Source organism: Callospermophilus lateralis, chromosome 6 (genome assembly GCF_048772815.1).
Source record: "Callospermophilus lateralis isolate mCalLat2 chromosome 6, mCalLat2.hap1, whole genome shotgun sequence".
Lineage (NCBI taxonomy): Eukaryota > Metazoa > Chordata > Mammalia > Rodentia > Sciuridae > Callospermophilus > Callospermophilus lateralis.
In genome coordinates, this window is record NC_135310.1 from 116681923 (window position 1) to 116707211 (window position 25289).

The following is a 25289-nucleotide window of genomic DNA, read 5'->3' on the forward strand; positions in this document are numbered from 1 at the left end:
ACCATTATTTGGTGCATAAATATTGATAATTGTTATATCTTGTTGGTGAATGGTTCCTTTTAACAGAATACAATGTCCTTCCTTATCCCTTTGGATTAACTTAGTCTTGAAGTCGATTTTATTCGATATGAGGATGGCCACCCCTGCTTGCTTACAAGGACCGTGTGCGTGGTATATTTTTTCCCAACCTTTCACCTTCAGCCTGTGTATGTCTTTTCCAGTCAGATGTGTCTCCTGGAGGCAGCATATTATTGGATTTGTTTTTTTAATCCATGTTACCAGTCTATGTCGCTTTATTGGAGAGTTTAAACCATTAACGTTTAGAGTTACTATTGCAGTATGGTTTGTACTTCCAGCCATGTTTGATTATTTGTCTCTTTTTTTTTTTTAAATCAATATACGGAAATCAATAAATGTTATTCACCACATCAATAGACTTAAAGATAAGAACCATATGATCATCTCGATAGACGCAGAAAAAGCATTCGACAAAGTACAGCATCCCTTTATGTTCAAAACATTAGAAAAACTAGGGATAATAGGAAATTACCTTGACATTGTAAAAACTATCTATGCTAAGCCTCAGGCTAGCATCATTCTGAATGGAGAAAAATTGAAGGCATTCCCTCTAAAATCTGGAACAAGAAAGGGATGCCCTCTATCACCACTTCTATTCAATATAGTTCTCGAAACACTGGCCAGAGCAATTAGACGAAAGAAATTAAAGGCATAAAAATTGGAAAAGAAGAACTTAAACTATCACTATTTGTGGATGACATGATTCTATACCTAGAAGACCCAAAAGGATCTACAAAAAAACTACTAGAACTAATAAATGAATTCAGCAAAGTGGCAGGATATAAAATCAACACGCATAAATCAAAGGCATTCCTGTACATCAGCGACAAAACTTCTGAAACAGAAATGAGGAAAAACACTCCATTCACAATATCCCCCCAAAAAATAAAATACTTGGGAATCAACCTAACAAAAGAGGTGAAAGATTTATACAATGAAAACTACAGAACCCTAAAGAGAGAAGTAGAGGAAGATCTTAGAAGATGGAAAAATATACCCTGTTCATGGATAGGCAGAACTAACATCATCAAAATGGCGATATTACCAAAAGTCCTCTATAGGTTTAATGCAATGCCAATCAAAATCCCAAAGGCATTACTTGTAGAAATAGATAAAGCAATCGTGAAATTCATATGGAAAAATAAAAGACCCAGAATAGCAAAAGCAATTCTAAGCAGGAAGTGTGAATCAGGCGGTATAGCGATACCAGATTTCAAACTATATTACAGAGCAATAGTAACAAAAACAGCATGGTACTGGAACCAAAACAGGCGGGTGGACCAATGGTACAGAATAGAGGACACAGAGACCAATCCACAAAGTTACAACTATCTTATATTTGATAAAGGGGCTAAAAGCATGCAATGGAGGAAGGATAGCATCTTCAACAAATGGTGTTGGGAAAACTGGAAATCCATATGCAACAAAATGAAACTGAACCCCCTCCTCTCACCATGCACAAAAGTTAACTCAAAATGGATCAAGGACCTTGATATCAAATTAGAGACTCTGCGTCTGATAGAAGAAAAAGTTGGCTCCGATCTACATATAGTGGGGTCGGGCTCCAAATTCCTTAATAGGACACCCATAGCACAAGAGTTAATAGCAAGAATCAACAAATGGGACTTACTTAAACTAAAAAGTTTTTTCACAGCAAGAGAAACAATAAGAGAGGTAAATACGGAGCCTACACCATGGGAACAAATATTTACTCCTCACACTTCAGATAGAGCCCTAATATCCAGAATATACAAAGAACTCAAAAAATTAGACAATAAGATAACAAATAACCCAATCAACAAATGGGCCAAGGACCTGAACAGACACTTCTCAGAGGAGGACATACAATCAATCAACAAGTACATGAAAAAATGCTCACCATCTCTAGCAGTCAGAGAAATGCAAATCAAAACCACCCTAAGATACCATCTCACTCCAGTAAGATTGGCAGCCATTATGAAGTCAAACAACAACAAGTGCTGGCGAGGATGTGGGGAAAAGGGTACTCTTGTACATTGCTGGTGGGACTGCAAATTGGTTCGGCCAATTTGGAAAGCAGTATGGAGATTCCTGGGAAAGCTGGGAATGAAACCACCATTTGATCCAGCTATTGCCCTTCTCGGACTATTCCCTGAAGACCTTAAAAGAGTGTACTACAGGGATACTGCCACATCGATGTTCATAGCAGCACAATTCACAATAGCTAGACTGTGGAACCAACCCAGATGCCCTTCAATGGATGAATGGATTAAAAAAATGTGGCATCTATACACCATGGAGTATTACGCAGCACTAAAAAATGACAAAATCATGGAATTTGCAGGGAAATGGATGGCACTAGAGCAGATTATGCTTAGTGAAGCTAGCCAATCCCTAAAAAACAAATACCAAATGTCTTCTTTGATATAATGAGAGCAACTAAGAATAGAGCAGGGAGGAAGAGCAGGAAGAAAAGATTAACATTAAACAGAGACATGAGGTGGGAGGGAAAGGGAGAAAAAAGGGGAATTGCATGGAAATGGAGGGAGACCCTCATTGTTATACTAAATTACATATAAGAGGTTGTAAATGGAATGGGAAAATAAACAAGGTGAGAAATGAATTACAGTAGATGGGGTAGAGAGAGAAGATGGGAGGGGAGGGGAGGGGGGATAGTAGAGGATAGGAAAGGTAGCAGAATACAACAGTTACTAGTATGGCATTATGTAAAAATGTGGATGTGTAACCAATGTGATTCTGCAATCTGTATCTGGGGTAAAAATGGGAGTTCATAAATCATTTGAAGCTAATGTATGCTAATGTATGAATATGATATGTCAAGAGATTTGTAAGGTTTTGAACAACCAATAAAAAAAAAAGAATTAAGATAATATGTCAATCTTACCAGAAAACAGGAAAGGAAGGAACACTTATCAGCTCATTTGAGGAGGCCAGAACAATCTTGCATGCCTCAATAAGAGTATTTTAAGGTTATTTAAGTTAAAGAAAATAGAAATTATAGACTAGCCTTGTTCACCAATATAAATGCAAAGAATATAAAATTTAGCTAACCAAAATCAAAAAAGAACAGTATAGCCCAATAAAGGTGGGTTTGTTCTGATAATCCCCAGTTGGTTTAATATTCACATGTTAACAGACCACAGAAGCCAAAGACAGAAGCATTGGACCAAGTAAAAGAAAACTGGATAAAATTTAATACACACCCATGGTTTTAAAATATCAGAAGGGAATTCCCTTTTTCAGAAAAAGGCAATTTTTAAAATTTAAATAAAGCCCAGAGTGAATATCAAATTCATAAGACTGGGAATGGAATTACCATATGACCCAGCTATATCACTCCTTCGTATTTATTGCAAAGAATTAAAGCCAGCATACACGTTTAGAGCAGCACAATTCACAACAGCCAAACCTCAAAACCAGCCTACATGTCTGTTAATGTATGAATAGATACAGAAAATGTGTTACACACACAGGCAAACAGAGTTTTATTCACCTATAAAGAAGAATGAAATTATGTTATTTGCTGGAAAATGAGTGGAACTTGGGAACACTATGTTAAAAGAAATAAGCCAAAATGAGAAGGTCAAGGGTTGTAGGAATACTTTCTTTCATATAAAGAAGTTACAGACAAAAGGGGGGGAGGGGGGTGGTAGAGGGAAAGGGTGGTAGGGTGGGATCTCATAAAAATTGAAAGAAAATCAGTAGAGTAGATGAAACAAGAATAGGGGAAAGGAATAAGGGAGCAAAAGGAGAAATATGGCTAAATTATATTATTATATCATGTGCATAAATATGTAACAATGATTCCCATGATTTCACCATTATGCATGATTACAAAGCACAAATAAAAATTAAAAAAATTTTTTAATGGTGATAATCTGGGAGCTTTCTATTTCAAATCAGAAACAACCGTTATCTATCTATATGTATTCAATGTTGTACAAGGCAGCTAATACAGTGGAAAAGAGTAATAATGAGAAAGTACAAAAATTCTAAAAGGTAGAAAATAAATGAATTCAAAAAGTATACAACTGTGTAAGCAGAAAACCAAAACTCCCTATAAAATTATTAGAGTTAAAAAGTAAGCCAGACGCAGTGGTGCATGCCTGTAAATCCCATCGGCTCAGGAAGCTGATGCAGCAAGAATGCAAGTTCAAAGCTAGCCTCAGCAAAAGCAAGGCTCTAAACAACTCAGTGAGGCCCTGTCTTAAAATACAAAATAGGGATGGAGATGTGGTTCAATGTTCCAGTTCCCATGAGTTCAATTCCTGGTACAAAAAAAAAAGTGAATTAAGGGCTGAGGTTGTAGCTCAGTGGTGGAGCGCTTACCTCGCACATGTGAAGCACTGGGTTCAATCCTCTGCACCACATAAAAATAAATTAAAAATAAAGGTAATGTGTCCATCTACAACCAAAAGTGGTTTTTTTAAGTGAATTGAACAAGATTGCTTGATTCAAAACCAGTATGCAAAACTCCATTGTATTCTATATACCAACATCAAATGCATTTGGCAATGCTATGGCATTATTGATAATTATCTTAAGTGTGATAATGGTATTAATGTTATGTCTAGAGAACAAAATCTTTGCTTTAGGTATGTTTTCTCTCGTATGTGGAAGTTACAAATGAAAAGCGGGGGAGGTAAAGTGGAATCTCATGAAAATTGAAGAGACATCAATAGAGGAAAAGGAACAGGGGGAAGGAATAAATTGTAAAATTACATACTGAATTATTTTTGGATGAAATGATATGGTGGCTGATATTTGCTGCAAAATGGTGACATACAAGTGAAACAAAATTAAATACAATAAATGGCTGAAGCCCCTCAAAATAAAAAGCCTCTCAGCAAAAGCAAGGCGCTAAGCAACTCAGTGAGGCCCTGTCTTAAATAAAATACAAAATAGGGCTGGGGACGTGGCTCAGTGGTAGCCAGGGTAATTCACAATTCTGTCTGCATTGTTCCATAATAAAAAGTCAAAATATCAAAAGAAAATATGTGCAAAAGATATTTCTGATGGACTGTTATCCAAAATATACAAATAATACTCAACAACAAAATAAAACCCTTATTTAAAAATGGACAAAAGAGAGGATGGTTGGGGTTGTGGCTCAGTGGTAGAGTACTTGTCTAGCATGTGTGAGGCACTGGGTTTGATTCTCAGTACGTACCACATATAAAAGAATAAATAAATAAAGGTCCATTCAATAACTAATAAAATTTTTTTAAAAAATGGACCAAAGACCTGAAAAGTCATCTCATATACAAAAGGCAAATAAGCATATGAAAAAAAATGCTCAACATGTTATGCCAAATGCTGGCAAGAGTGTGGAGCAACAGGAACTCTCATTCACTATTGGTGGGAATGTAAAATGGTACTGTGAAGACAATCTAGCAGTTTCTTAGGAATCTAAACATTCTCATACACTCCAGCAATCGTGCTCCTTGGTATTTAACCAAATGAATTGAAAACATACCAAAAGAACAATATGGCACACCAATATATGTGTCAACTTTATTCATTCAATGGCCAAAACTTGAAAGCAACCAAGATATCCATCAGTAGGTAATGAATAAGCTGTGTTATAGCTAAACAATGGACTATTAGTACTAAAAATAAATTAGCTATCAAGATATAAAAGGACACACATAAATGCATATTAGTAAGTGAAAGAGGTCAATCTGAAAAGGCCACATACCGTATGATCCTCACTATATGACATTCTAGAAAAGGAAAAACTACGGAGACAGTAAAACAACCAGTAGGGGCAGGCATAGTGGCGTAGTACTATAATCTCAGCAACTCTGAAGGCTTAGGCAGGAAGATTGCAAGTTCAAGGCCAGTCTCAGCAATTTAGGGAGGCCCTACAGAAAAAAATTTAAAAATAGAAGTAAAAAAGAATTGGGATGCAGCTCAGTGGTAAAGTGCCCCAGAGTTTAATCCCAAAACAAAACAAAAATAATCAGTAAATGCCAGAGCTTAAGTGAGACGGAGGGATGAATAGTAGAGCATAGAGAATTTTCAGACTAGTAAAACTATTCTTACGTGATACTATGATATGTATCAGTCATTAAATATTTGTCCATACCCATGGAATGTACAACACCAACAATGAACCCTAATGTAAATGATGGACTCTGAGTGATGACATGTAAATATAAGCTCATTTAAATGTACTGCTCTAGTACAGGATATTGACAGTAAGGGAGGCTGTGCAAAAGTAAGGACAGGTGTATGGGACTCCTTGTACCTTCTGCTCAATTCTGTTGTGAGCCTAACACTGCTCTTTGAAAAAAAAAAATTAAAAAATTGGCAAACTTACTCTCAGATATCTGTAGTTGTAAACTGTAAAGCTACAATATAACTAAACAGTTTGTACTGGAATGAGTATAGACAAATTAAAGTACTAGAATAGAAAAACCCAAATCAGACCATATGCATGGACATTTGTTTTACAAGAATGGTGTTATTGAAAAGCACTGGAAGAAAAAAGGTCTTCTCAATAAACAAATGATGTTGGCCCACTGACCACCCATAATGAACCTTTTCCCTACATCTCACATAACAATTAATTCCAGGAAGAATGTATATCTAACTATGGAAAGCAAAAGAATATACCTACTAAATAACAAAGAGGAAAAATGTATTATAAAACACAGTTAAGATTTCTTAGTCGAAATACATAAAATGCATAAAGTATAGATCATACAAAATTGCTATACTGAACTACACCAAAATTAAGAACATCACTTCACTGAAGGACATAATTGATGGAGTGAAAAAGTAAACCACCACAGATTATGAAAAAAAAGGTCTGTTAATACCTAAGTGCTAATATCCTTAATATATCCTAACTTCAACAAATCTATGAGAAAAAAAGACAACCAAAAGAAAAAAGGCAAAGATTTTAAATAAATCACGAGAATATTTTAAACATACAGAAAAAAATAATCAGGAAAATATAAATCAAAATGGTAATATAATATGATGCCATCAAGGAAATTATTAATATTAAAAAGATCTACAATATGAAGGACAGGCAAGAAAGTGAAACAAGTAGAATTCATAAGTACAATTTTGGAAATCAGTTCATCATCTATTAAAATAGATGATAGAGAAACTTATGACTTATTTTCCCTAGTTACACACCCAACAAAACATGGCATTCACACACATGAATGTTCACAGTAAATAATACAGATGCCCAGCAATAATAAAACGAAAAAACAAACTGGTATATTCCTAGAATGGGGCAGATAAATAGCAATGGAAATAAATTAAATATAGCTGTATTCAACAATGTGAATAATCTCACAATATTAATTAAAAGAAGTCAGACTTGGGCAAGGCTCGGTGGCACACGCCTGTAATCCCAGCAGTTTGGGGGGTTGGGGGGTGGTTTGCAACTTCAAAGCCAGCCTCAGCAATGGTGAGGTGCTAAGCAACTCTGTGAGGCCCTGTCTCTAAATAAAATACAAAATAGGGCTGGGGATATGGCTCAGTGCCCCTGAGTTCAACCCCCGGAACCGCACTCCACCCCCTGCCCCAAAAAAGTCACACTTGGGAGAGTGTAAAACAGTGGGCTTCGACAATGCATATTATATTCAATTTTATGTTCTGAGCAATGGTTACATAAGAATTAAATTTATGATAGTTCATTGAAACATATATACTCACAGGTATATAATTTTCTATAGCATGCTATTTAATTTCACACACAAAAAAAATGAAATATAAGGACATCCAAGTTCAACTACCATGGATAACAATAAACCGGATTTACTCTACTATCTCAAACAAAAATGTCAAAAATCAACCAAATATATGGAAAATAGATTTTGTTCAAACTACTGAACAACAGAAAATGAAGGTCACTGATCAATAAGACAACAAACAATAAAGGAAACTTATGATTTCCCCACTTTACTAAGAATATCCAGGGCACAGCACCAACAGGCAGATCCAATGAAGCCAATCTCTCCTATAGGTTGAAGAAGAGTTAAGAGGACAAGGAGGTCAAACAGCTAGAGTTTGCAAGGTAGTTAGAGGGACATGAGAAAGCAACACAAAGAACTCTGGTGATCCACAGAGAGCCCTCTATACATGTTCAGGTCAGCAATTATTAGTGTGCACATGTGAGGAAGAAAGAACTACTGGAGAGATCTACAAGGAACAGCCATTATTCACACAGAGCCTAGAATAGTGCCTGCTCCTATCAACTGGATTGAAAAACCTCACAATCCATAGGACCCTGGGTAGAGGACTCAGAAAGGAACTGCCTCAGTACTAGAATAAAAGAACCCTAGACTGAATACTGATCTGGTACAGTCTAACAAAATGAAGACATAAAATGACTGAACTCTTTCAGAAAAACTTACCTATCAAAATAAAGCTCAGAAATATTTATAAGAACACAAAAATATCCATCACCCAAAATGGTAAAATTGACAATGTCTAATAGATACTCAACAATTTTAACAGGCATGCAAAGAAACAGGAAAATATGATCCAGAATGATAAGAAAAATCAAATCAATCACAACTAATCTGGAAGTGATAGGACAGTAACCAAAGACATTAAATTATTTTAACTGTATTCCATATGTTCAAAAAGTTAAGTGCGGGGGGGGGGGGGGCATTGCTGGGGTTGTGGCTCAGTGATAAAGCACTTGCCTAGCAAGTGTAAGGCACTGGGTTCCATCTTCAGGACCACATAAAAATAATTAAAATGAAAGTATTGTGTCCAACTAAACTAAAAAAATTAAAAATACAAAAAAAGTTAAGTAGACTTGGAAGATATCCAAAAAATCAAATAGGAGTAGGCAAAATATATCTCATGGAAATATGAACCTACAAAGAATGATAAGCACTAGGAAAAGGGTGACTATGTGAATAAACAAACTTTTCTAATTACACACACCCTTTCAAAGATGACTGCTGAAAGCAAAACTAATAACAATATAATAGGGGTTTTATAACACATGGAAAGGCAAAAGTACATTATGACAAAAGAGTTAGAGATATTGAAAGAGAAGATAATCACATGATACATGAAGTTCTGTAAATCACTGGAAGGCAGACTGTCGAAAAATAATAGTAATCACAAAAATTTATACCCAGATACCTTTTATCACACTGAGGAAGTTTCCTTCTACTCCTACTTTGTTGGGTGTTTTTATCATGAAATGGTGTTGAATTTTTATCATAAACTTTGCATCTACTGAGATAATCATATGATTTGGGGTTTATATTCTTTTGATAAGATGTATTACAATAATTTACTTTTGGATATTAAACAACTTTAGACTCCTGGGATAATCCCATCTAGTCATGATTACAATTCTTTTTATATATTACTTATTTGGTTTACTAACATTTTGTGGTATTTTTGCATCCGTATCCCAGAAAGATAGATTTGTATGTAGTTTCTTTTGGTATCTGCTGGTCTTGGTAATTCAGATACATGAGTTGGGAAGTGCTTCTGCTTCATGGTTTTATGTATGTATGTATCCATGTATGTATGTATGTATGTATGTATGTGGTGCTGAGGATTGAACCCAGTGCCTCACTCACACATGCCAGGCAAGCACTCTGCCGCTGAGCCACAACCCCAGCCCCAAAAGGCCACATATTCTTATGATTTCTGAAATGTCCAGAAGAGGGAAATTCAGAGACAGAAAGTAGTCACAGGAACTGGAAGGTTGAAGAGTGAGTATAGGGAAGTGTTAGCTAAAGTACAGAGGATTATTGTTTGTTTTTGTTTTGTGGTGATGAAAATGTTTGACTAGCTGTTGTTATAACCCTTTTGACTATTTTTCCAGAATTCTGACAAAAGTCGATTATGACAGTTTCTGCTTGTTATTCAATACTTTTATGGAAATACTAATGTAATGGTTGGAGATGCCGGCTCTGTCATTTGACTGAAGCCATTCCTGGGGTGATCTTTCAGATATTGGAAAGCAGGATAAACCATTAAGATATGGTTTCAAAATAAAAACTGAATTTAGAAGAATCTGCTATTCCATATGTTTATAATCAAATTCTCAGGAACTCCACAATACCAGGACTTATCTTAAAAAGAAGCTGATATAATGACATTACTTTGTAAATTAGCAAAAATTATAACAAATCTCATGGTGTTAGTTTGGCCACACTTCAGATGCTTTGTTATCTGCTTACTTCATAAAACTTTGATGACAGTAATACATATCAATGTAGTTGATATTTGAAGTCTTTTAAGAGTTTTAGGGCTAAGGATGCAGCTCAGTTGTAGAGCACTTGCCTAGTATGTACAAGGCCCTAGGTTTGATCCCTCGTATCACTAAAAAAAGATTAACCACAACTTAATTCTATCCACAAAGTAATACAGTGAGGAAGAATAATAAATTGTTACAGAAAGACTACTATATCTCAAATGGGGAAGGGCCTTCTTCATAGCCATTCAGGTAGTCAATAACAGAGTCAGAATGAGAAAGCTAAAGGCTCCTGGATCTCAAGCTTTTTATGCTCTTTCCATTCACATTTTACTCCTTCTCTATAAAGACCCGAAAATCCACGTATCAGCAAGGAGGGATTACTAATTTAAGTATCTCAAAGAGTTAACTAAGTAGGGACTCAAACTGAGGTGCTACTTACTTAAAAACTAAAGTGCACATTCATTAAACAAATTGTTAACTGGGAAAGGATAATAAATGTACATGTGTGAATTCTCACTGAAAATTATCAATTTCAGAATGATTCCAACAAAGCAATGCTTGTATGTGTTGTCAGCTGGGATATAAATACAGAAAAATCTAAAATTATTCTTGCTAATTTAAGCAGCTACTCATATTTTTTTTTTTTACTTTTAGACAGGAAGAAAATGGGAAGGTAAGAATTGAGTGCTAAATGCAAACAGTCACATAACAAAATGCAAGGCCTAGTTGTTCAAATGAATTATCATGAGAAATACCCTGAAGATGATTGATAGAACATGTCCTAACATGCCAAATAATTTTCCTTGTCTAATACAGATGCAAAAGTAATCAGGGAGAAAAAAATAAAAATAAATCACTGCTTAAAATATATGCTGTGTAGTTCATAAAAAATTAAATATACATCTGAAAGTAGTAAATATATATCACATAATAAAAGTTATATATCAACAAAGAATAATAATTTTCAATCTTTTCAAACTAATTAAAGCCTGGCTAGTTATTAAATCATGGTTCAAATCAAAAACACTCTTAACTGTGGTCAAGCACTATATAGCATCAATGCCCAAGGACAAATTCCAGATTCACCAACAGGAATCCACAGTCCAATAACAAGGACTTTAGGTCTCACAGGATAACGCATTTACTGTTTTCTTCTCACCTTCTTATGCCTTTCAAAATTATAACACAATGAGTTATTAAATTCAACATCTGAAATGCTCAAAATGACCCTCACTTCTCAGTGTAGTAGACACTATTGGTAACATACCCAGTCACTCTCCTTCTTCCTCACTAACAAAATCCCTATTTTCTTTTGGAGGCCCTAGGCACAGAACCAGGGGAGATATTAATCCCATTATTCCTCTTTGCCAACAATATATGTAAATGTGGCTACGTGACCCAGTTCTGAAAAATGAATTGAAGTTTTCTAAAGACGTGAAGGGGCAGAAGAATTACTGGGGAGAGCTTTATTCCTTAATGATATAGAAAACTGAGAAAAAACAAAGATCCCTTTTTTCCCCTCCTTCTGATTCAGATGGGGGTGCAGAGGTTTGGAACTGCAGCCCTATGGGAAGGGCAAGCAAAGTACAGACAAATTATAGAACTACTGAATCCACCCTAGAACTACCAAATTCAGACTTCTTGTGAAGTGAAATAATAAATGTCTATATGGCTTAAGCTCATGCTATTCAAAAGGGTAGTCCATGGAGTTCGGCTAGTCCACAAAACGTTACCCATCTACAATGAGGTTAAGTAAAAAAAAAAAAAAAAAAAAAGAGCAAGTATTCAGAAACTTTATGTTAATTTTACATTGCTCATAGCATTTTTATTCTATTTTATAAACTGTAAGTCTGCAATGAATTAAAATTTCTTCTTAAAAAGAAGACCATTGCATAGCAGAAGAGGATTTGTTTAGATAATTTTTAGGTGGTTCTAAGTCACTTATAGCCAAAACAACCTCAGCAACATCTAAGAGAACACAGTGTATACAAGTCCTCTTACATCCTCGCCTATTTTAAAGGTAACCTTTCCTGCAAATAATAAAACATACCAGGTGAAATTTAATTGAAGTAAAAACTAATCTGGAGAATTGCATTTTGATTTCCTAATTATGAAATTCCAAGGATCCCAGAGCACTATAGAAAAAGAAAAAGGGAAATCTAACAGGAAAATTCAATCCAAATGACAAGGAAAAATTAAACTCTAAAAGAATAAAGCATAAATGATTGAAGCATTATGCATTCCAACTGATAATGCCATAATTATACAACTACATTTCAGATGCTAATTCTCTTTAGAATACAATATTTTCTGACTTCTTTAAACTAGTTTGGAGCTCAGTAGAGCTGATCTATTAGAGTATCAGAGATTAAGCTATGTCATTCAAACTTGCAAGTCTGGCTTTGAAGAAATTTAAACAATGTACAATGGGATACTATTTTTTTATTTGTTCTTTTTAGCTATAAATAACAGTACAGTATAGTCTGAGATATTATACATACATGGAGTATAATATTCTAATTAGGATCCCATTCTTGTGGTTGATCAGTGGAGTTACACTGATCGTGTATTCATATATAAATAATGAAAAGTTATTATATTCATTCTACTGTCTTTCCTAATCCCATTCCCCCTCCCTTCCCTTCATTACCCTGTTAATCCAATGAATTTCTATCCCCCTACCAATAATATACTATTTTTAAATCCATCAATTAAAACTCTTTTTCTGGGGCTGGGGTTGTGGCTCAATGGTAGAGCACTCACCTAGCACATGTGAGGCCCTGGGTTCGATCCTCAGCACCACATATAAATAAATAGATAAATGTACTGTGTCCATGTACAAATAAAAAATATATTCTTTAAAAAAAAACTCTTTTTCTATCACAATCTGTAAAAATTTTTAACCATACTCTTAATATGAGAGCTGAAACTACAAGTAAATTATATTTTACCAGGAATATATAACACAATTAAGAAAAGACCTTAACTTATAGTTTCACTTTATAGTTTTTTTTTCCTTTTCAGTAAATTAAGAATACATACAGGAAGAAGAGTTTACAAATGCCTTCTTAGTGCTATACATAGATGAGAACATACAAGTAGAAATATCAACATAATAAGAAGCACAGCTGCAAATGAGATAGCACAACTTTATAAATGTGTTTGTCAAAACCATTTGTTTTCCAAAAGCCTATACATTAATTGCTTTAAAAATAATCCAGATTCCATAATCCACTTCTTCCAACAGTAGCAAAATGAACTTGTCCAAAAAATATAGATGGTATTCCAACAAATATCTTCACAGTCTAATTAGATTAACTCACTAATTAAACAGCTAACCACTAAATAAGGAGATCACATTTTTTTAAACAGCTAAGAGCATACATGGTATACTTATGGGAGCTTCATCAAGCACCAAGTAGAGTTCCCCAATCTAAATAAAAAAAACAAACTAAAATACAATTTTACTGGTATTGGAGTAGCCTTGACAAGACTCTTCCCATTAAGGAATACACCATAAGACAGGTTTGGTTTGTTTGGGCTTTTCCCCCTTTTTATCACAAGATCATCCCAACATATTTAGTTCCAGTTTGTTTGAACTTTTTTCATAATATACATTAAGGTTAGCTTATTTAAAATACATTTCTTTAATAATCCTGATGTAAAGTGAATGCTTTAGATAAGAAAGTCATGATGATTACATATTTAATACAAATGTTCAAAATGCCAAGAATAAAAAACACATTTCTTTTAAACTGAGAATAGTTCTTGCTCACTCTTACAAGAGAATTACTTCCATTACTCTGAAATTTCACTGCTTTTAAATCCAAGAACAAAATGAATACCAAGAATGACATTTAAAAGAAAAGCCAAAGCACTTTTTCCACATTGCCACATTCCTACTTCATTAAAACACAATTTATGCTTTATAATTTTCACTGATTAAATAATATGTTACCAGATTAAGGAATAGAAGCATAATATACAATCAACAGCTCTTGACTCTAATATCCAAAACATGGAATTCTCACTTTTAGCATATGTATGTGAAGCCAGAATTAGACAGTCAGTATAGATAGGTAAATAAGTGAATCTGGCAAGTTGGAAACAGTCCCCTGAGGGATTGAAATGTTAATTCCTTCAGAGCTCTTCCTTCACCCTCATCAAGAACCTCCCCCTGCTCGGACCAGTTATTAAGGTAACGGTCCCAGGAATTGACCCTCCCCACAAGAAGCTACAAGGCTGTTAATTAATGTGTCCTTGGCTACTCCATCCTGTCCTTCCCCCTTTCAGCCCACCTATTTCCCACCTTTTGGCCATCCCACAGAGCATTTCCTAGGCCTAGTCAAATGCCTAGTCAGTTAAGCAGTAAGGAGAAAGATAAGGGGAAAAGGGCAGGAGAACAAAGGAAGCCTAGGACATATATACAAAAACACCTTGATTCTTGGGATACTAGCTATGGCCCCCTTCTCCCTCTGGGGGGGGGGGGAGTCTCTGTTACCCCTTTTTAAAAACCCTGCTATATATGCTTGCCTCGGCATGCTTCTCTATATTCAAACTTCAACACATGAGGAAGCAGAACTCATCACCGGCGGTATCATATGGACACTTATATGTATGTGTACTAAATTGCTTTCTTAAATTTTTAAAAGGTAATATGGCTTTTCTGAGCAAAAGTGTGCTGAAGCAATCAATGCAGAATCCAAAACATGACTGTGGAAGATCTCTACTGAACAGAAATCACTTGCCCTGCCCAAACAACTAATACTATTTTAGGATTCAGCCATTCAAACAACTAGGCTGTGTTCTAACACATCAAGTTTAACCTTCTAACTATATAGACAGGGAAGCGAAGTCCAGAGCTATTTAAGTGATTTCTCTAAGATCACATTACTCATCAGTTTAAACCTAGCACTGGTTTCCCTGTCATCTAGTTAACTTGGTTGCAATAGTTAAGGCTGAATATTGACACATTCTTTAAACATCTGTTCAGTTGCTTTGCTCAGAATTATAATTTATTTTCTTCCTTTCTTTTTTTAATAAACTGCACAATTTAATTTGTTTTTAAAAAGTAATCTTAAGAAAGTTATTCTGGAAATAAAGACCATTACTCAAAATTAAGGTTGGAATTCTTCAAAATTGTCTTCAGATCAACATTTATAAATTGTTAAGGAATTAGCATATATATGACAGTGACCAAGCGCTGAAGTCTCTACTGATTTTTCCTATCAATCTTTTAGATAGATAAGACTTTTGGTTTCATATATGAGGAAAACAAAGTCATACAAGTCTTACAAGTGCACAGTCTTTGGACACACCACTGACTCTTTTCATTTTTCTACAGTTACCTTTGTATAGACCTTAAGTATTCTTTAAATTGATGACCACCTAACATTTTTTCCCTTAATCTTGTCTCAAAAAAACATATTAGTCATTTTTCCCACCCAAAGGCATATCCAAGCTCCAAAAGATGCCTGGTCACCAGAAAAAAAATAGTCTTCAGGCCCTGAATACAGATTATAAGAGTTACCCGCTCCCATACACACTTCAAGACATTTTGAGAAAAGATGGTAATGTTGGAATAATTAAAACTCAAAAGAAAGAACATGAAGTCAAAATTCCTTTCCAAAAATTCACACATTATTTGGACACTATTACTACCTGGTAAGAGCTAGAATGACTGAAGCATAATAAATGTTCTCTAAGTTGAAATAGCTTGAGGAACCTACTGATATTTTTTTTTCTTCATTCACATCTCTAACAAAAGTATTCTTCAGCATGACATCACAACATACTTGGAATGACTGAACAATCTAATTTGTTTGCTGGTAACCTTGCCTTCTCAGTTAAATGGCACAACTGAGAAACTTTGCAGACATCTTAGTCTAGAGCCCAAAGCCATAACGGAACTTTATGCCAACAATCTCTCAAAGGACACAGCGCAACCTTACCTACTGCCAATCCTCATTTTTGTGAATTAGGACATACTTCATTTTCAATCACTTGTAAAGCTCTATTGGTCCCAAACAATATCAAAATCATTCTAAACACTCCTCCAGTTAATGTGATAAAGTCCAAAATCAATTTCTATTAGAAGAGCTACACATATTCCAAAACTCTAGATCTTTTTTTGTACACAGGAGCTTGAAAGGCCTTAGAACTCTTGGTGACCCAAGTTTTCTCTACAAAGGATGACTGTATCTTTAGAAACTCTACCTCAAGTGGTTGCAAGGCCTGGTAATCTCCTAAACATCATGAATGACTTTGGTGGATGGGAGAAGAGGTGCATTACTTAGACATAGGGTAGATTTCTAAAGACTTAACTATTTTTAAATATCTGTAAACATAACTACTCTGTGAACTGGGTACTTTCTATACTATCAACAAAGAGAGATTAGGAAGAAAAGAAAAATTCAATGTTAAATTTTCTTCACAGTGACAAATAAAACTTCTGGTACTATGAAATACAATTATACCAGAATGCACGAGCCCTCCAGATGTGCTTTGTACACTGTTAGGTTTGGAGATACGGTGTCCAGTGTTATAATAATGTTACCTCTAAATATTCCTATATTAAAAGCTGTAACTTAATCAGCCCATTCTAGTTGAAATGAACTAACTGGGTAACAACTGTAGGCAGGTGGAGGTGAGTCCCTGGGTCATGTGTTGAAAGGGTTTGTCTTTCCTGCTGCCCCATCCCCTTTGTTTGTTGATGTTGTTGCTCTTCTTCTTATCATTGGGCTACCAAGGGGAACAGCAATCCTTCACCACACCCTTGGGCCCAGAGCAATAAAATGGGCTGACCAAGGACTAAACCTCTGACTGTGACTATGCACCAAAAAACAACTTTTCTACCCTACATTGTTTTGATCAGGTATTTTGGGTCACAGCAACAAAAAGCTAACACATATACTGATTGTGCTCTTTGTAACTCATATTACTTTAAGATGTTTGAAATATAACCATATGCTGCCCAGTGCTAATGAAACATTAAGCAATCACTGGAGTGTCCTAAGCAGGAGTAAATGTTTACAAGAAAAACACAAAGAAAATTTCAAAGTCCCACATTGAACAAATACAGACACACAGCATTTCTTATCAGAAATGCCAACAGAACTGGCCAATTATTGCTCTTTTTCATCTTTACATGTGGCCCAGACCAGAAGCTGGGCTAATCTAATTCCAGCCCTCAAATCTCATATCAAATAGGGAGATCAAAATATAAACTCACTAGGAAACAAATGGGGGCAGAGGGATGGGTTTACAGACCAGAGAGGCTAGTGTCTTTGTTTTCCTTCTCCAGAGAAGAATAGTGTGAAGGACTGACTACCACCACCCACTGCCCTATACTGCCCCACACTAATTCAGAAAAACATACCTTCCAAAGCAATTCTCCTCTCAAACATCAGAGAAATCCCACCTAGCCCTAGAAGCCCTAAACTTAACAAGTATTCTGTCCATGGGCAAAGGAAGAAGGAAGAGAATGGGAAGGTTATATCAGGCTTCTGATTTGACCACTGTCCCCACCAATAAGCAGAATCTGAAGAGCCTAGGGTTAAGGGCTTAATCTGGCCTGTCCCTTTACTGACATGAAAATCACTGCAACTGCAATTAGCATAATTAACCCAAAGTCATTGTTGCGGTCATTTTTCTTTCATAGAGGTTGGACTGCTTAAATAACACAGAGTAATGCTTTCATTAACACAGTTCCTACAGTAAAATTCCACCAGCTCCCCACTACCACTAACCTGGCCACACAACTGGCCGCTTACTGAAAAGCACCCTAATATCACAGCTATCTTAGCACTAGCCATACTTGAAGAATATGGAGATTTAAAAAAAAAGAATATGGAGAATTCAACATGGCCATATTATGTTATTACATCAGTAGAATAAAACTGTCCTGACACAAACTACTTGTACAAACCGCAGGCAGTCTTTATGTGATTATCAAGGGGGCTTTTTAAACTCATGGTGCTTTTTACCATATATTAGCATGCAAGGGAATATTTTTTAAAGGAGAGAAAAAAACATCTACAATTTTTGAAATTCTAACTAGTCTTCAAAACTACCTTTGTCCCAAGCCCCATCCTTAAAACTCCTTGCTCTCTCAAAATTGCCACTGTTTTCAAACTCTATAAAGCTAGTAGCAAAAATCTCTGAAGACTTCGAAGACTAAAAACTCTTATTTTTAGTGTTCTATTACTATGTACAAAAAAATCCACATAAAGTCTCAGTAACCCAACCATATTATGTTCTAACTAGTAAAAGGGAAACGTGTGGAAGAATTAAAGAAATTAACTGGCCCAGAGCTAATAGCCACGCTCTCTCTAGCAGCAATCCTACCTCCTATTGGCCTAAGCAGAAAAGACAGAAAAGGCCATCAAATCTAGCATTAATAATGGTATTAATAATGATTGACAGTCTTGCCAGCCACTTACCCAGCTTTTTAATTTGAAGGCCATCATAATTTCAGCCTTCCTTTGCAAACTAGTTTTTATGAGGCCCTAGCACACAAAAGTAAGGAATCTAATAATGAACTTTTTTTTTAATAATGAACTTTTTAAAACATATATAATGGAACAATAATTTATGATCCAGGACTATATTGCTTTTAAAAACTGTCCATTATTAAATATAGCCTTTCTGAAAGATGTTTGGAAAGCATAAGACATACCTGAATCCAAGTTCTGAATAAATAATTCTAGACAATGTTTTCTCTAAACTTATAATATAGACAAATTTTTAACTTCTTTATAATTTTCAGTTCACAGGAGCTATCCTCCCCCTTAAGGATGTTCCAGCTTGACCTTCAGATTTCAAGCAACTTGGTGTAGTCAACGCTGGAGCACCTATAATAAAAGATTCTTACTGCACTCTCTTAACAAGTTATTCTATTGTTTGGGATTAGAACACAGTAAACTAGAACATTTCTTTTTCAATTCCAGAACAAAGTAATTTTTAGACCAAAAAGAACTGCTCAGCATCCCAGCTGATGCAATAGGAAAAAGCAGAGGAGAAATTCACTGGTTTATACCATGTAGCTACCAGAGAGTTTACATCTAAAGCTATGGATGTAGTTTTGAAATAAGAAGCTTTAAGTAACATGGGCAGAGTATGTGTTTTGTTGCTATATTTTAAAAACTAAATCCTTTAATGGCTTTTTTCCTATTCACTTGTCTTTTATACCCAGAAAGGAGGTGGGGTATCTCATCTGAGCAAATGCTTTATTGACCTAACTCTTACCTGAACAATCTCACAAACTCTAAAAGCTTGTGAACTATTAAGCCAAATACACAAAAACAAAGATTTTGCTTTTAATCCTAGGAATACATCCAAGTATAGCACTAATGGTTTGTTCCCCATGCACAGCCTCTATATAGCCCCCTCAAAAGTTCTAAACCATCTTCAGATTTTCCCAACAAAAACACAATATTAGTTCAAAAAAAATAAATATCAAATATGTCTGGTTCCAAGTGTTTTCTATTATTTCATATCCAAACTCATATTCTGAATGATATGTAACAGGTCAAGATTATCTTTTAATGAATTTTTATTCAGCAGAAGCATGCTCATTCATCCCAACTATTTGAATATTCTTTTAAAGTATTCCCTAACTACATGCAAAACAGTACATACACTGAAGGACCTTGATTACTAAGTTAATTTAGTTGGGTGCTGGTTTTATTTCTTAGAAATCAAGCAGAAAAAAAAATTTCATTTTATAACCCTAAGAAGTAAGTAACCGCTCATAGTATATAAGTCCATAAGGATGTCAAGGATAATAAATATAATTCCACTCAATCTCCCTCACTTCCTAAAATCAATCCCTCCATATGCGCCCCCCACCCACCCAAAAATCCACTTTTGTATTTGGAATGAAAATTAGAGGTGGAAAAGAAGACTATTCTTGCTGGACCAAAGAAATGATCTATGAAGCATCCTACCACCAAAAAATATAATTCTGAGCAAAGTAGTCCCAATCTGCTCTTCTTTGCTATCTTATCTCACCCATTACTAATTCCTTCAGGTGTACTTTAAAAAAAAAATAACAACAACATAAAAACAGTTACACAGGCCACAGGGATTTAGACGAAGAATAGTTTACTTAAACTGTCAACTACTTATGAGCTGGGCATGAGAGGTTCCTGACTCCAGCTGTGACCAACAAGGACACTTATTTCAGGCACAAAAGGGCTGAAACCAACCCAAACACATCAAAGACTGTAGGATTAACACACAAAGATGGGAAAGGGTTTTCTGGAGCAGTGGGCTGTCCTACGGCAACAATGAAACACTTTCCAGCTACCTAAGAACTTCATCAGAAACACTATGATTGGAAGTCAATGCAGTAAAGGAAGCAAATCCCCATGTTTATCTCTCATTCCATGCCTATGGTTACTGTCTCCTCTTCCTTGCCACTCTGAGAAACCCCAACCAACCAGACCAGGACAAATATTTTTCAGAAACTAATTTCCAAATCTAACAGCTTGAAGTTATTCCTTCCTCTTGACATTTCCAAATTTCAAGAAACTATCTACATACCAGGAACAGAGAAAATAACTAATTTCCATAGTAATCTTAAATTCATATTAAATATCTACAGAATAACAAATGAGAACACTGCACTAAGGAATTCCCACACACACAAAAGCCCAGGGAAAATACCAATGAAGCAATGCTGCTCTCCTCAAAAGAAGTGGTATGATTTGTACATACTCCGGATAAACAATACAATCACCATTATTCCCATTGGTGAATTTTCAAGAAATATCTTTTATAAATGTATATTATTGTACACCTATACAAAACTTTCTCATACATTAAGTACTTGCACAAATATACAAATATTAATAACCAGGCAGCAATCCCTGCAAGCACAGAATTAAAACATTTCTAGAGTTTCCACAATGAAGCAGGAATACCTTCAAAGCAAAAGAATTCAGCAAATATGCATAAAAATACACTCCTAAAATAATTAATTTCAATTAGTTTTTATATGTATGTGTGTATTTAAATCTCAAAAACAAGGCAAAAAGATCATGCAATGACTACACCATTCCACACCAACAGCAACCCAGTTCTATACACTATCCAACCAACAGTATGTACAAAAGAGGCTCACTGCTCTTTCTACCACATCCTAAAATATGTTACCTCTAAATTAAATACTTTAAAACACACATATTGATTTTGCAGCTTTTCCTAGATTTTTAGAGTATCCTTTGATATGAAAGACTGAACAGAAATAAAATTACATCATTAGTGCCTCAAAACACCCACATATCATTTCAATCATATGAACAATTATAAGAACTACTGTGCTGAAACATATTACAAAAATACAGCCTTTACATACAATTAAAATAGAACTCTTTCTTTTCCCTACTTTCTTCTAAACTTAAAGTCAAGAAGTAAAAACACTTCAAATGTCTTTAAAGACATTTTAAAACCTTATGGGTTTGTTGTTTGCAACAATGCTGACAGGAATGCCTTTACCTACCATTAACAGGTAGGCAAGAAGTTCTTCCACCTGTTCAGGAGCTACCAGAACTACTTAACAGCTTATTCTAAGAAATAATGAAGAAAGGTACACCTATACCAGAGTTGAAGGTCAGGAGTATAAATTAATATATTAACCCAATTCAAAATAACCAATTCCCTGCCTCACCTTTTCCTATTAAGTTACAAACACTAAACCAGTAATTTTCCAAATTTTCAAAAACTAAAATGATTTTTTTCATAAGAAATCATACCAAAAAACCAGGAAATAAAATTGAGAAAGTGGTTTGTATGGCAAATATATTTTCTAAATTCAAATGTAAAACATATGTATATTATTATAGAGTCAATTACTGAAGAATCAAAGCTCATTTGATAAAATACTGAAATCAGTTTCTAGAAGAGGACCATACACAGAAATTAAACAATGCGGGACTGGGGCTGTAGCTTAGTAGTGAAGCACATGCCTTGCGATGTGTGAGGCACTAGGTTCGATCCTCAGCACCACATAAAAAATAAGGATATTGTGTGTCCATCTACAACTTTAAAAATATTTTTTAAAAATTAAACAATGCACAAATAAGAACATGTAATGAAGCCTGGGCTGGGGTTGTAGCTCAATGGTAGAGCGCTTGCCTAGCATGTGTAAGACACTAGGTTCAATTCTCAACAATGCATGTAAATAAATAAATAAATAAATGGTCCATCAACAACTAAAAAATATTTAAAAGACGAAAGAAAGAAAGAGAGAGAGAGAGAGAGGGAGGGAGGGGGGAGGGGAGGGGAAAAGAAAAGAAGGGAAGGAAGGAAGGAAGGAGAAAATCCTCATTCTCACATTATTTGCTAATGATAGCAGATTGGTTTTTAAATAAATCAACTCCAAATCTTGGGATGTTCTCTAAAGAGAGATTGGCGGGCAGGGGGGCACTTATTTCAAAGATCATCACAAAAATGAATTAACATGGCATTCATGGTAAAGCATTCATGGTAAATAAAGTTTATTTTTTAAATAAAATTCTTATTAAATATTTATGAGGGCTGGGTTGTAGCTCAGTGGTACAGTGCTCACCTAGCACATGTAAGGCATTGGGTTCGATCCTAAACACTACATGTAAATAAATAAATAAAATAAATGTATTGTGTCCTTCTGCAACTACTTTTTAATTTAAAAATAATTTATGAAATCCTCACTAGCACCTCCATAGAATTCAGTAGTAACTTCAAATCATTGTTATAAACCATCTTTCATACTTCATCTCCATTTGGGGAAGGGGGTCTATGCTTTCTAAAATTAAAAATACAAAAATGACTATTTAAATCTGAAGTTTAAATATGTCTAGTACATAATCTTGTACTCAGTAAATCAATATAAACTGTCGTTGAGAGCCGCAGTCGAAGGGGCCCCAGCAAACTTCCAGCTGCCAGCTGATGATTGGCTCACAGTGGCCCCAGCAGAAGGGGCCCCAGCAAACTTCTAGCTGCCAACTGACTGGCTCCTCTGCGGTGATGCTCATTGGGTTGTGCGCCCCCCCCCCTTCAGACCACGGAGCTGCTCATTGGTGGACTTTTTTGGCTCCACCCACACGACCCAGCCAATCGGCCTCAAAAGCAGGAGGAGTGGGGGAGGGGGAGAGGCTTGTGGGAAGCCGGTGGTGGCAGTTGGGCTCTGAGGGTTTTCCTGAAGAGCTGTGTGGTTTGGTGTGTGTGTTCTAAAAATAAAGTTCGTTTCTTTTGGTAAGTGGCTCCTGAATTGTGCCCAGCCAGACTGCGGCAAACTGTTGTCCCTTGATTTCAGAGATAGAACTGATGATTATTCCTCTAGTGTACCTGAAAATTTCATAAGATTATTAATCATCTCACCCAAAAATGCATCTAGATAAACCTTGGGAGATGGTAAAACCTACTGGTATCATCTCTGCCCCCAGATAAGCCAAGGGATGATAAAGTACAGCCAGCTGGTCTGATCTGGTCTGCTACCTGTTTTTTAATGACCTACAGCAAAGAATGATATTACAGATCACTCTCCCAGCTCATAAAAAGATATGCTAGAGGGGGCTGGGGATGTGGCTCAAGGGGTAGCGCACTTGCCTGGCATGTGTGGGGCGCTGGGTTCGATTCTCAGTACCACATAAAAATAAAGATGTTGTGTCCACCGAAAACTAAAAAATAAATATTAAAATTCTCTCTCTCTAAAAAAAAAAAAAAAAAAAAAAGATATGCTGGAGGGCTGAGGTTGTAGCTTATTGGTTTGAGCACTTGCCTAGCATGTATGAAGCATTGGGTTCAATCCTCAGCAATGCATAAAGATAAATAAATAAATAAAAGTATTGCATCCATCTGCAACCAAAAAAATAGATACACTGGAGACCTAAATCCCTACACTTCAGAATATAACTTATTTAGATACAGGGTCTTCATAGAGGTCATCAAGTTAAATTCATTAGGATGGTCCCTAACCAAATATGACTAGTGTCCTTACAAAAAGAGAAAATTTGAATTCACAGACACACACACAGAGAAGAATACACAAAGAGACATAAGATGATGATAACCATGTACAAGGAGAGAGGAAGGCCTGGAACAAATCTTTTCCCACAACCCTATAAGAAGAAATCAAATCAACCCTGTCAACACCTTGAACTAAAACTTCAGGCCTCCAGAACTGAAAAAGGGAATAAATTTCCGTTGTTTAAACCACCCAGTTTGTGTACTTTGTTGTAGCAGTCCTAGAAAACAAATACAAATGGTTTTTACACTTTCAAGTGTCTGGGAGTGGGGGATAATATTTTTGAGACACATGAAAATCATGAAATTCCAAGTTCAATGTTGATCAAATTTTACTGGTTCACAAGCCATATGTACTCCTTTACACTCTGTCTATGACTAACTGCTTTGTTACAATGATAGAATAAATGAAACAAGATCATGTGGACCACAAAGGCAATAGTATTCACTGTGGGGCCCTTTACAGAAGTTTGTCAATTTAAAAAAATAGTTTTGTGTTACAAAGTATCATATCTTATAGTATAGATGCACTTCCAAGAACAATGTTACCATTTTCCACCTTCTAATTGCCTTTCAGTATACCATCTTTCCTGAAAAAATTTAGGGCAATTATAGCTATATTTCACCTACTTTCCAAAGCTACTGTATATAGATCAAGTGAGATGATAAATGCAAATGCTTCATTACACTACAGCATATGGAAATTATAAAATTATATACACACACACACACACACACACACACACCCCACACCGGTTGCACCAAACAACTTTAAGGGCAACAGACAACATACATGACCCCAGATCACAGACTTCATAAATCCATTAATGTCAGCAGAACTTACGTAACTGAAACACCTATACATAAAATACTTCAGGCAACTATCAATGACAACTCCAAGAACAATTATAACAAATAATCCCACTAAAATTTAATAAGTACTACCAACCGGGCAAACAAGTGATTATGTATGAGTTAAAGCTGTGCATACCTTCTATTATCAAAATAC

General features: G+C 35.5%; 1 protein-coding gene across 2 annotated transcripts in view; it reads right to left on the bottom strand.

Moving 5' to 3' along the window:
- The window catches only part of Zfand3 (zinc finger AN1-type containing 3), a 336281-nt gene that overhangs the window by 266561 nt on the left and 44431 nt on the right, over positions 1 to 25289 (bottom strand). Inside the window, exon 2 of one of the 2 annotated variants that reach the window (XM_076858779.1) lies at positions 5777 to 5942. The exons of the other annotated variant lie outside the window; for it this stretch is intronic. Coding sequence (XP_076714894.1) covers positions 5777 to 5853 — 77 coding nt within the window. The 5' untranslated portion in view covers positions 5854 to 5942. The remainder of the gene's footprint in view (positions 1 to 5776; positions 5943 to 25289) is intronic. 2 annotated transcript variants of the gene reach the window in all.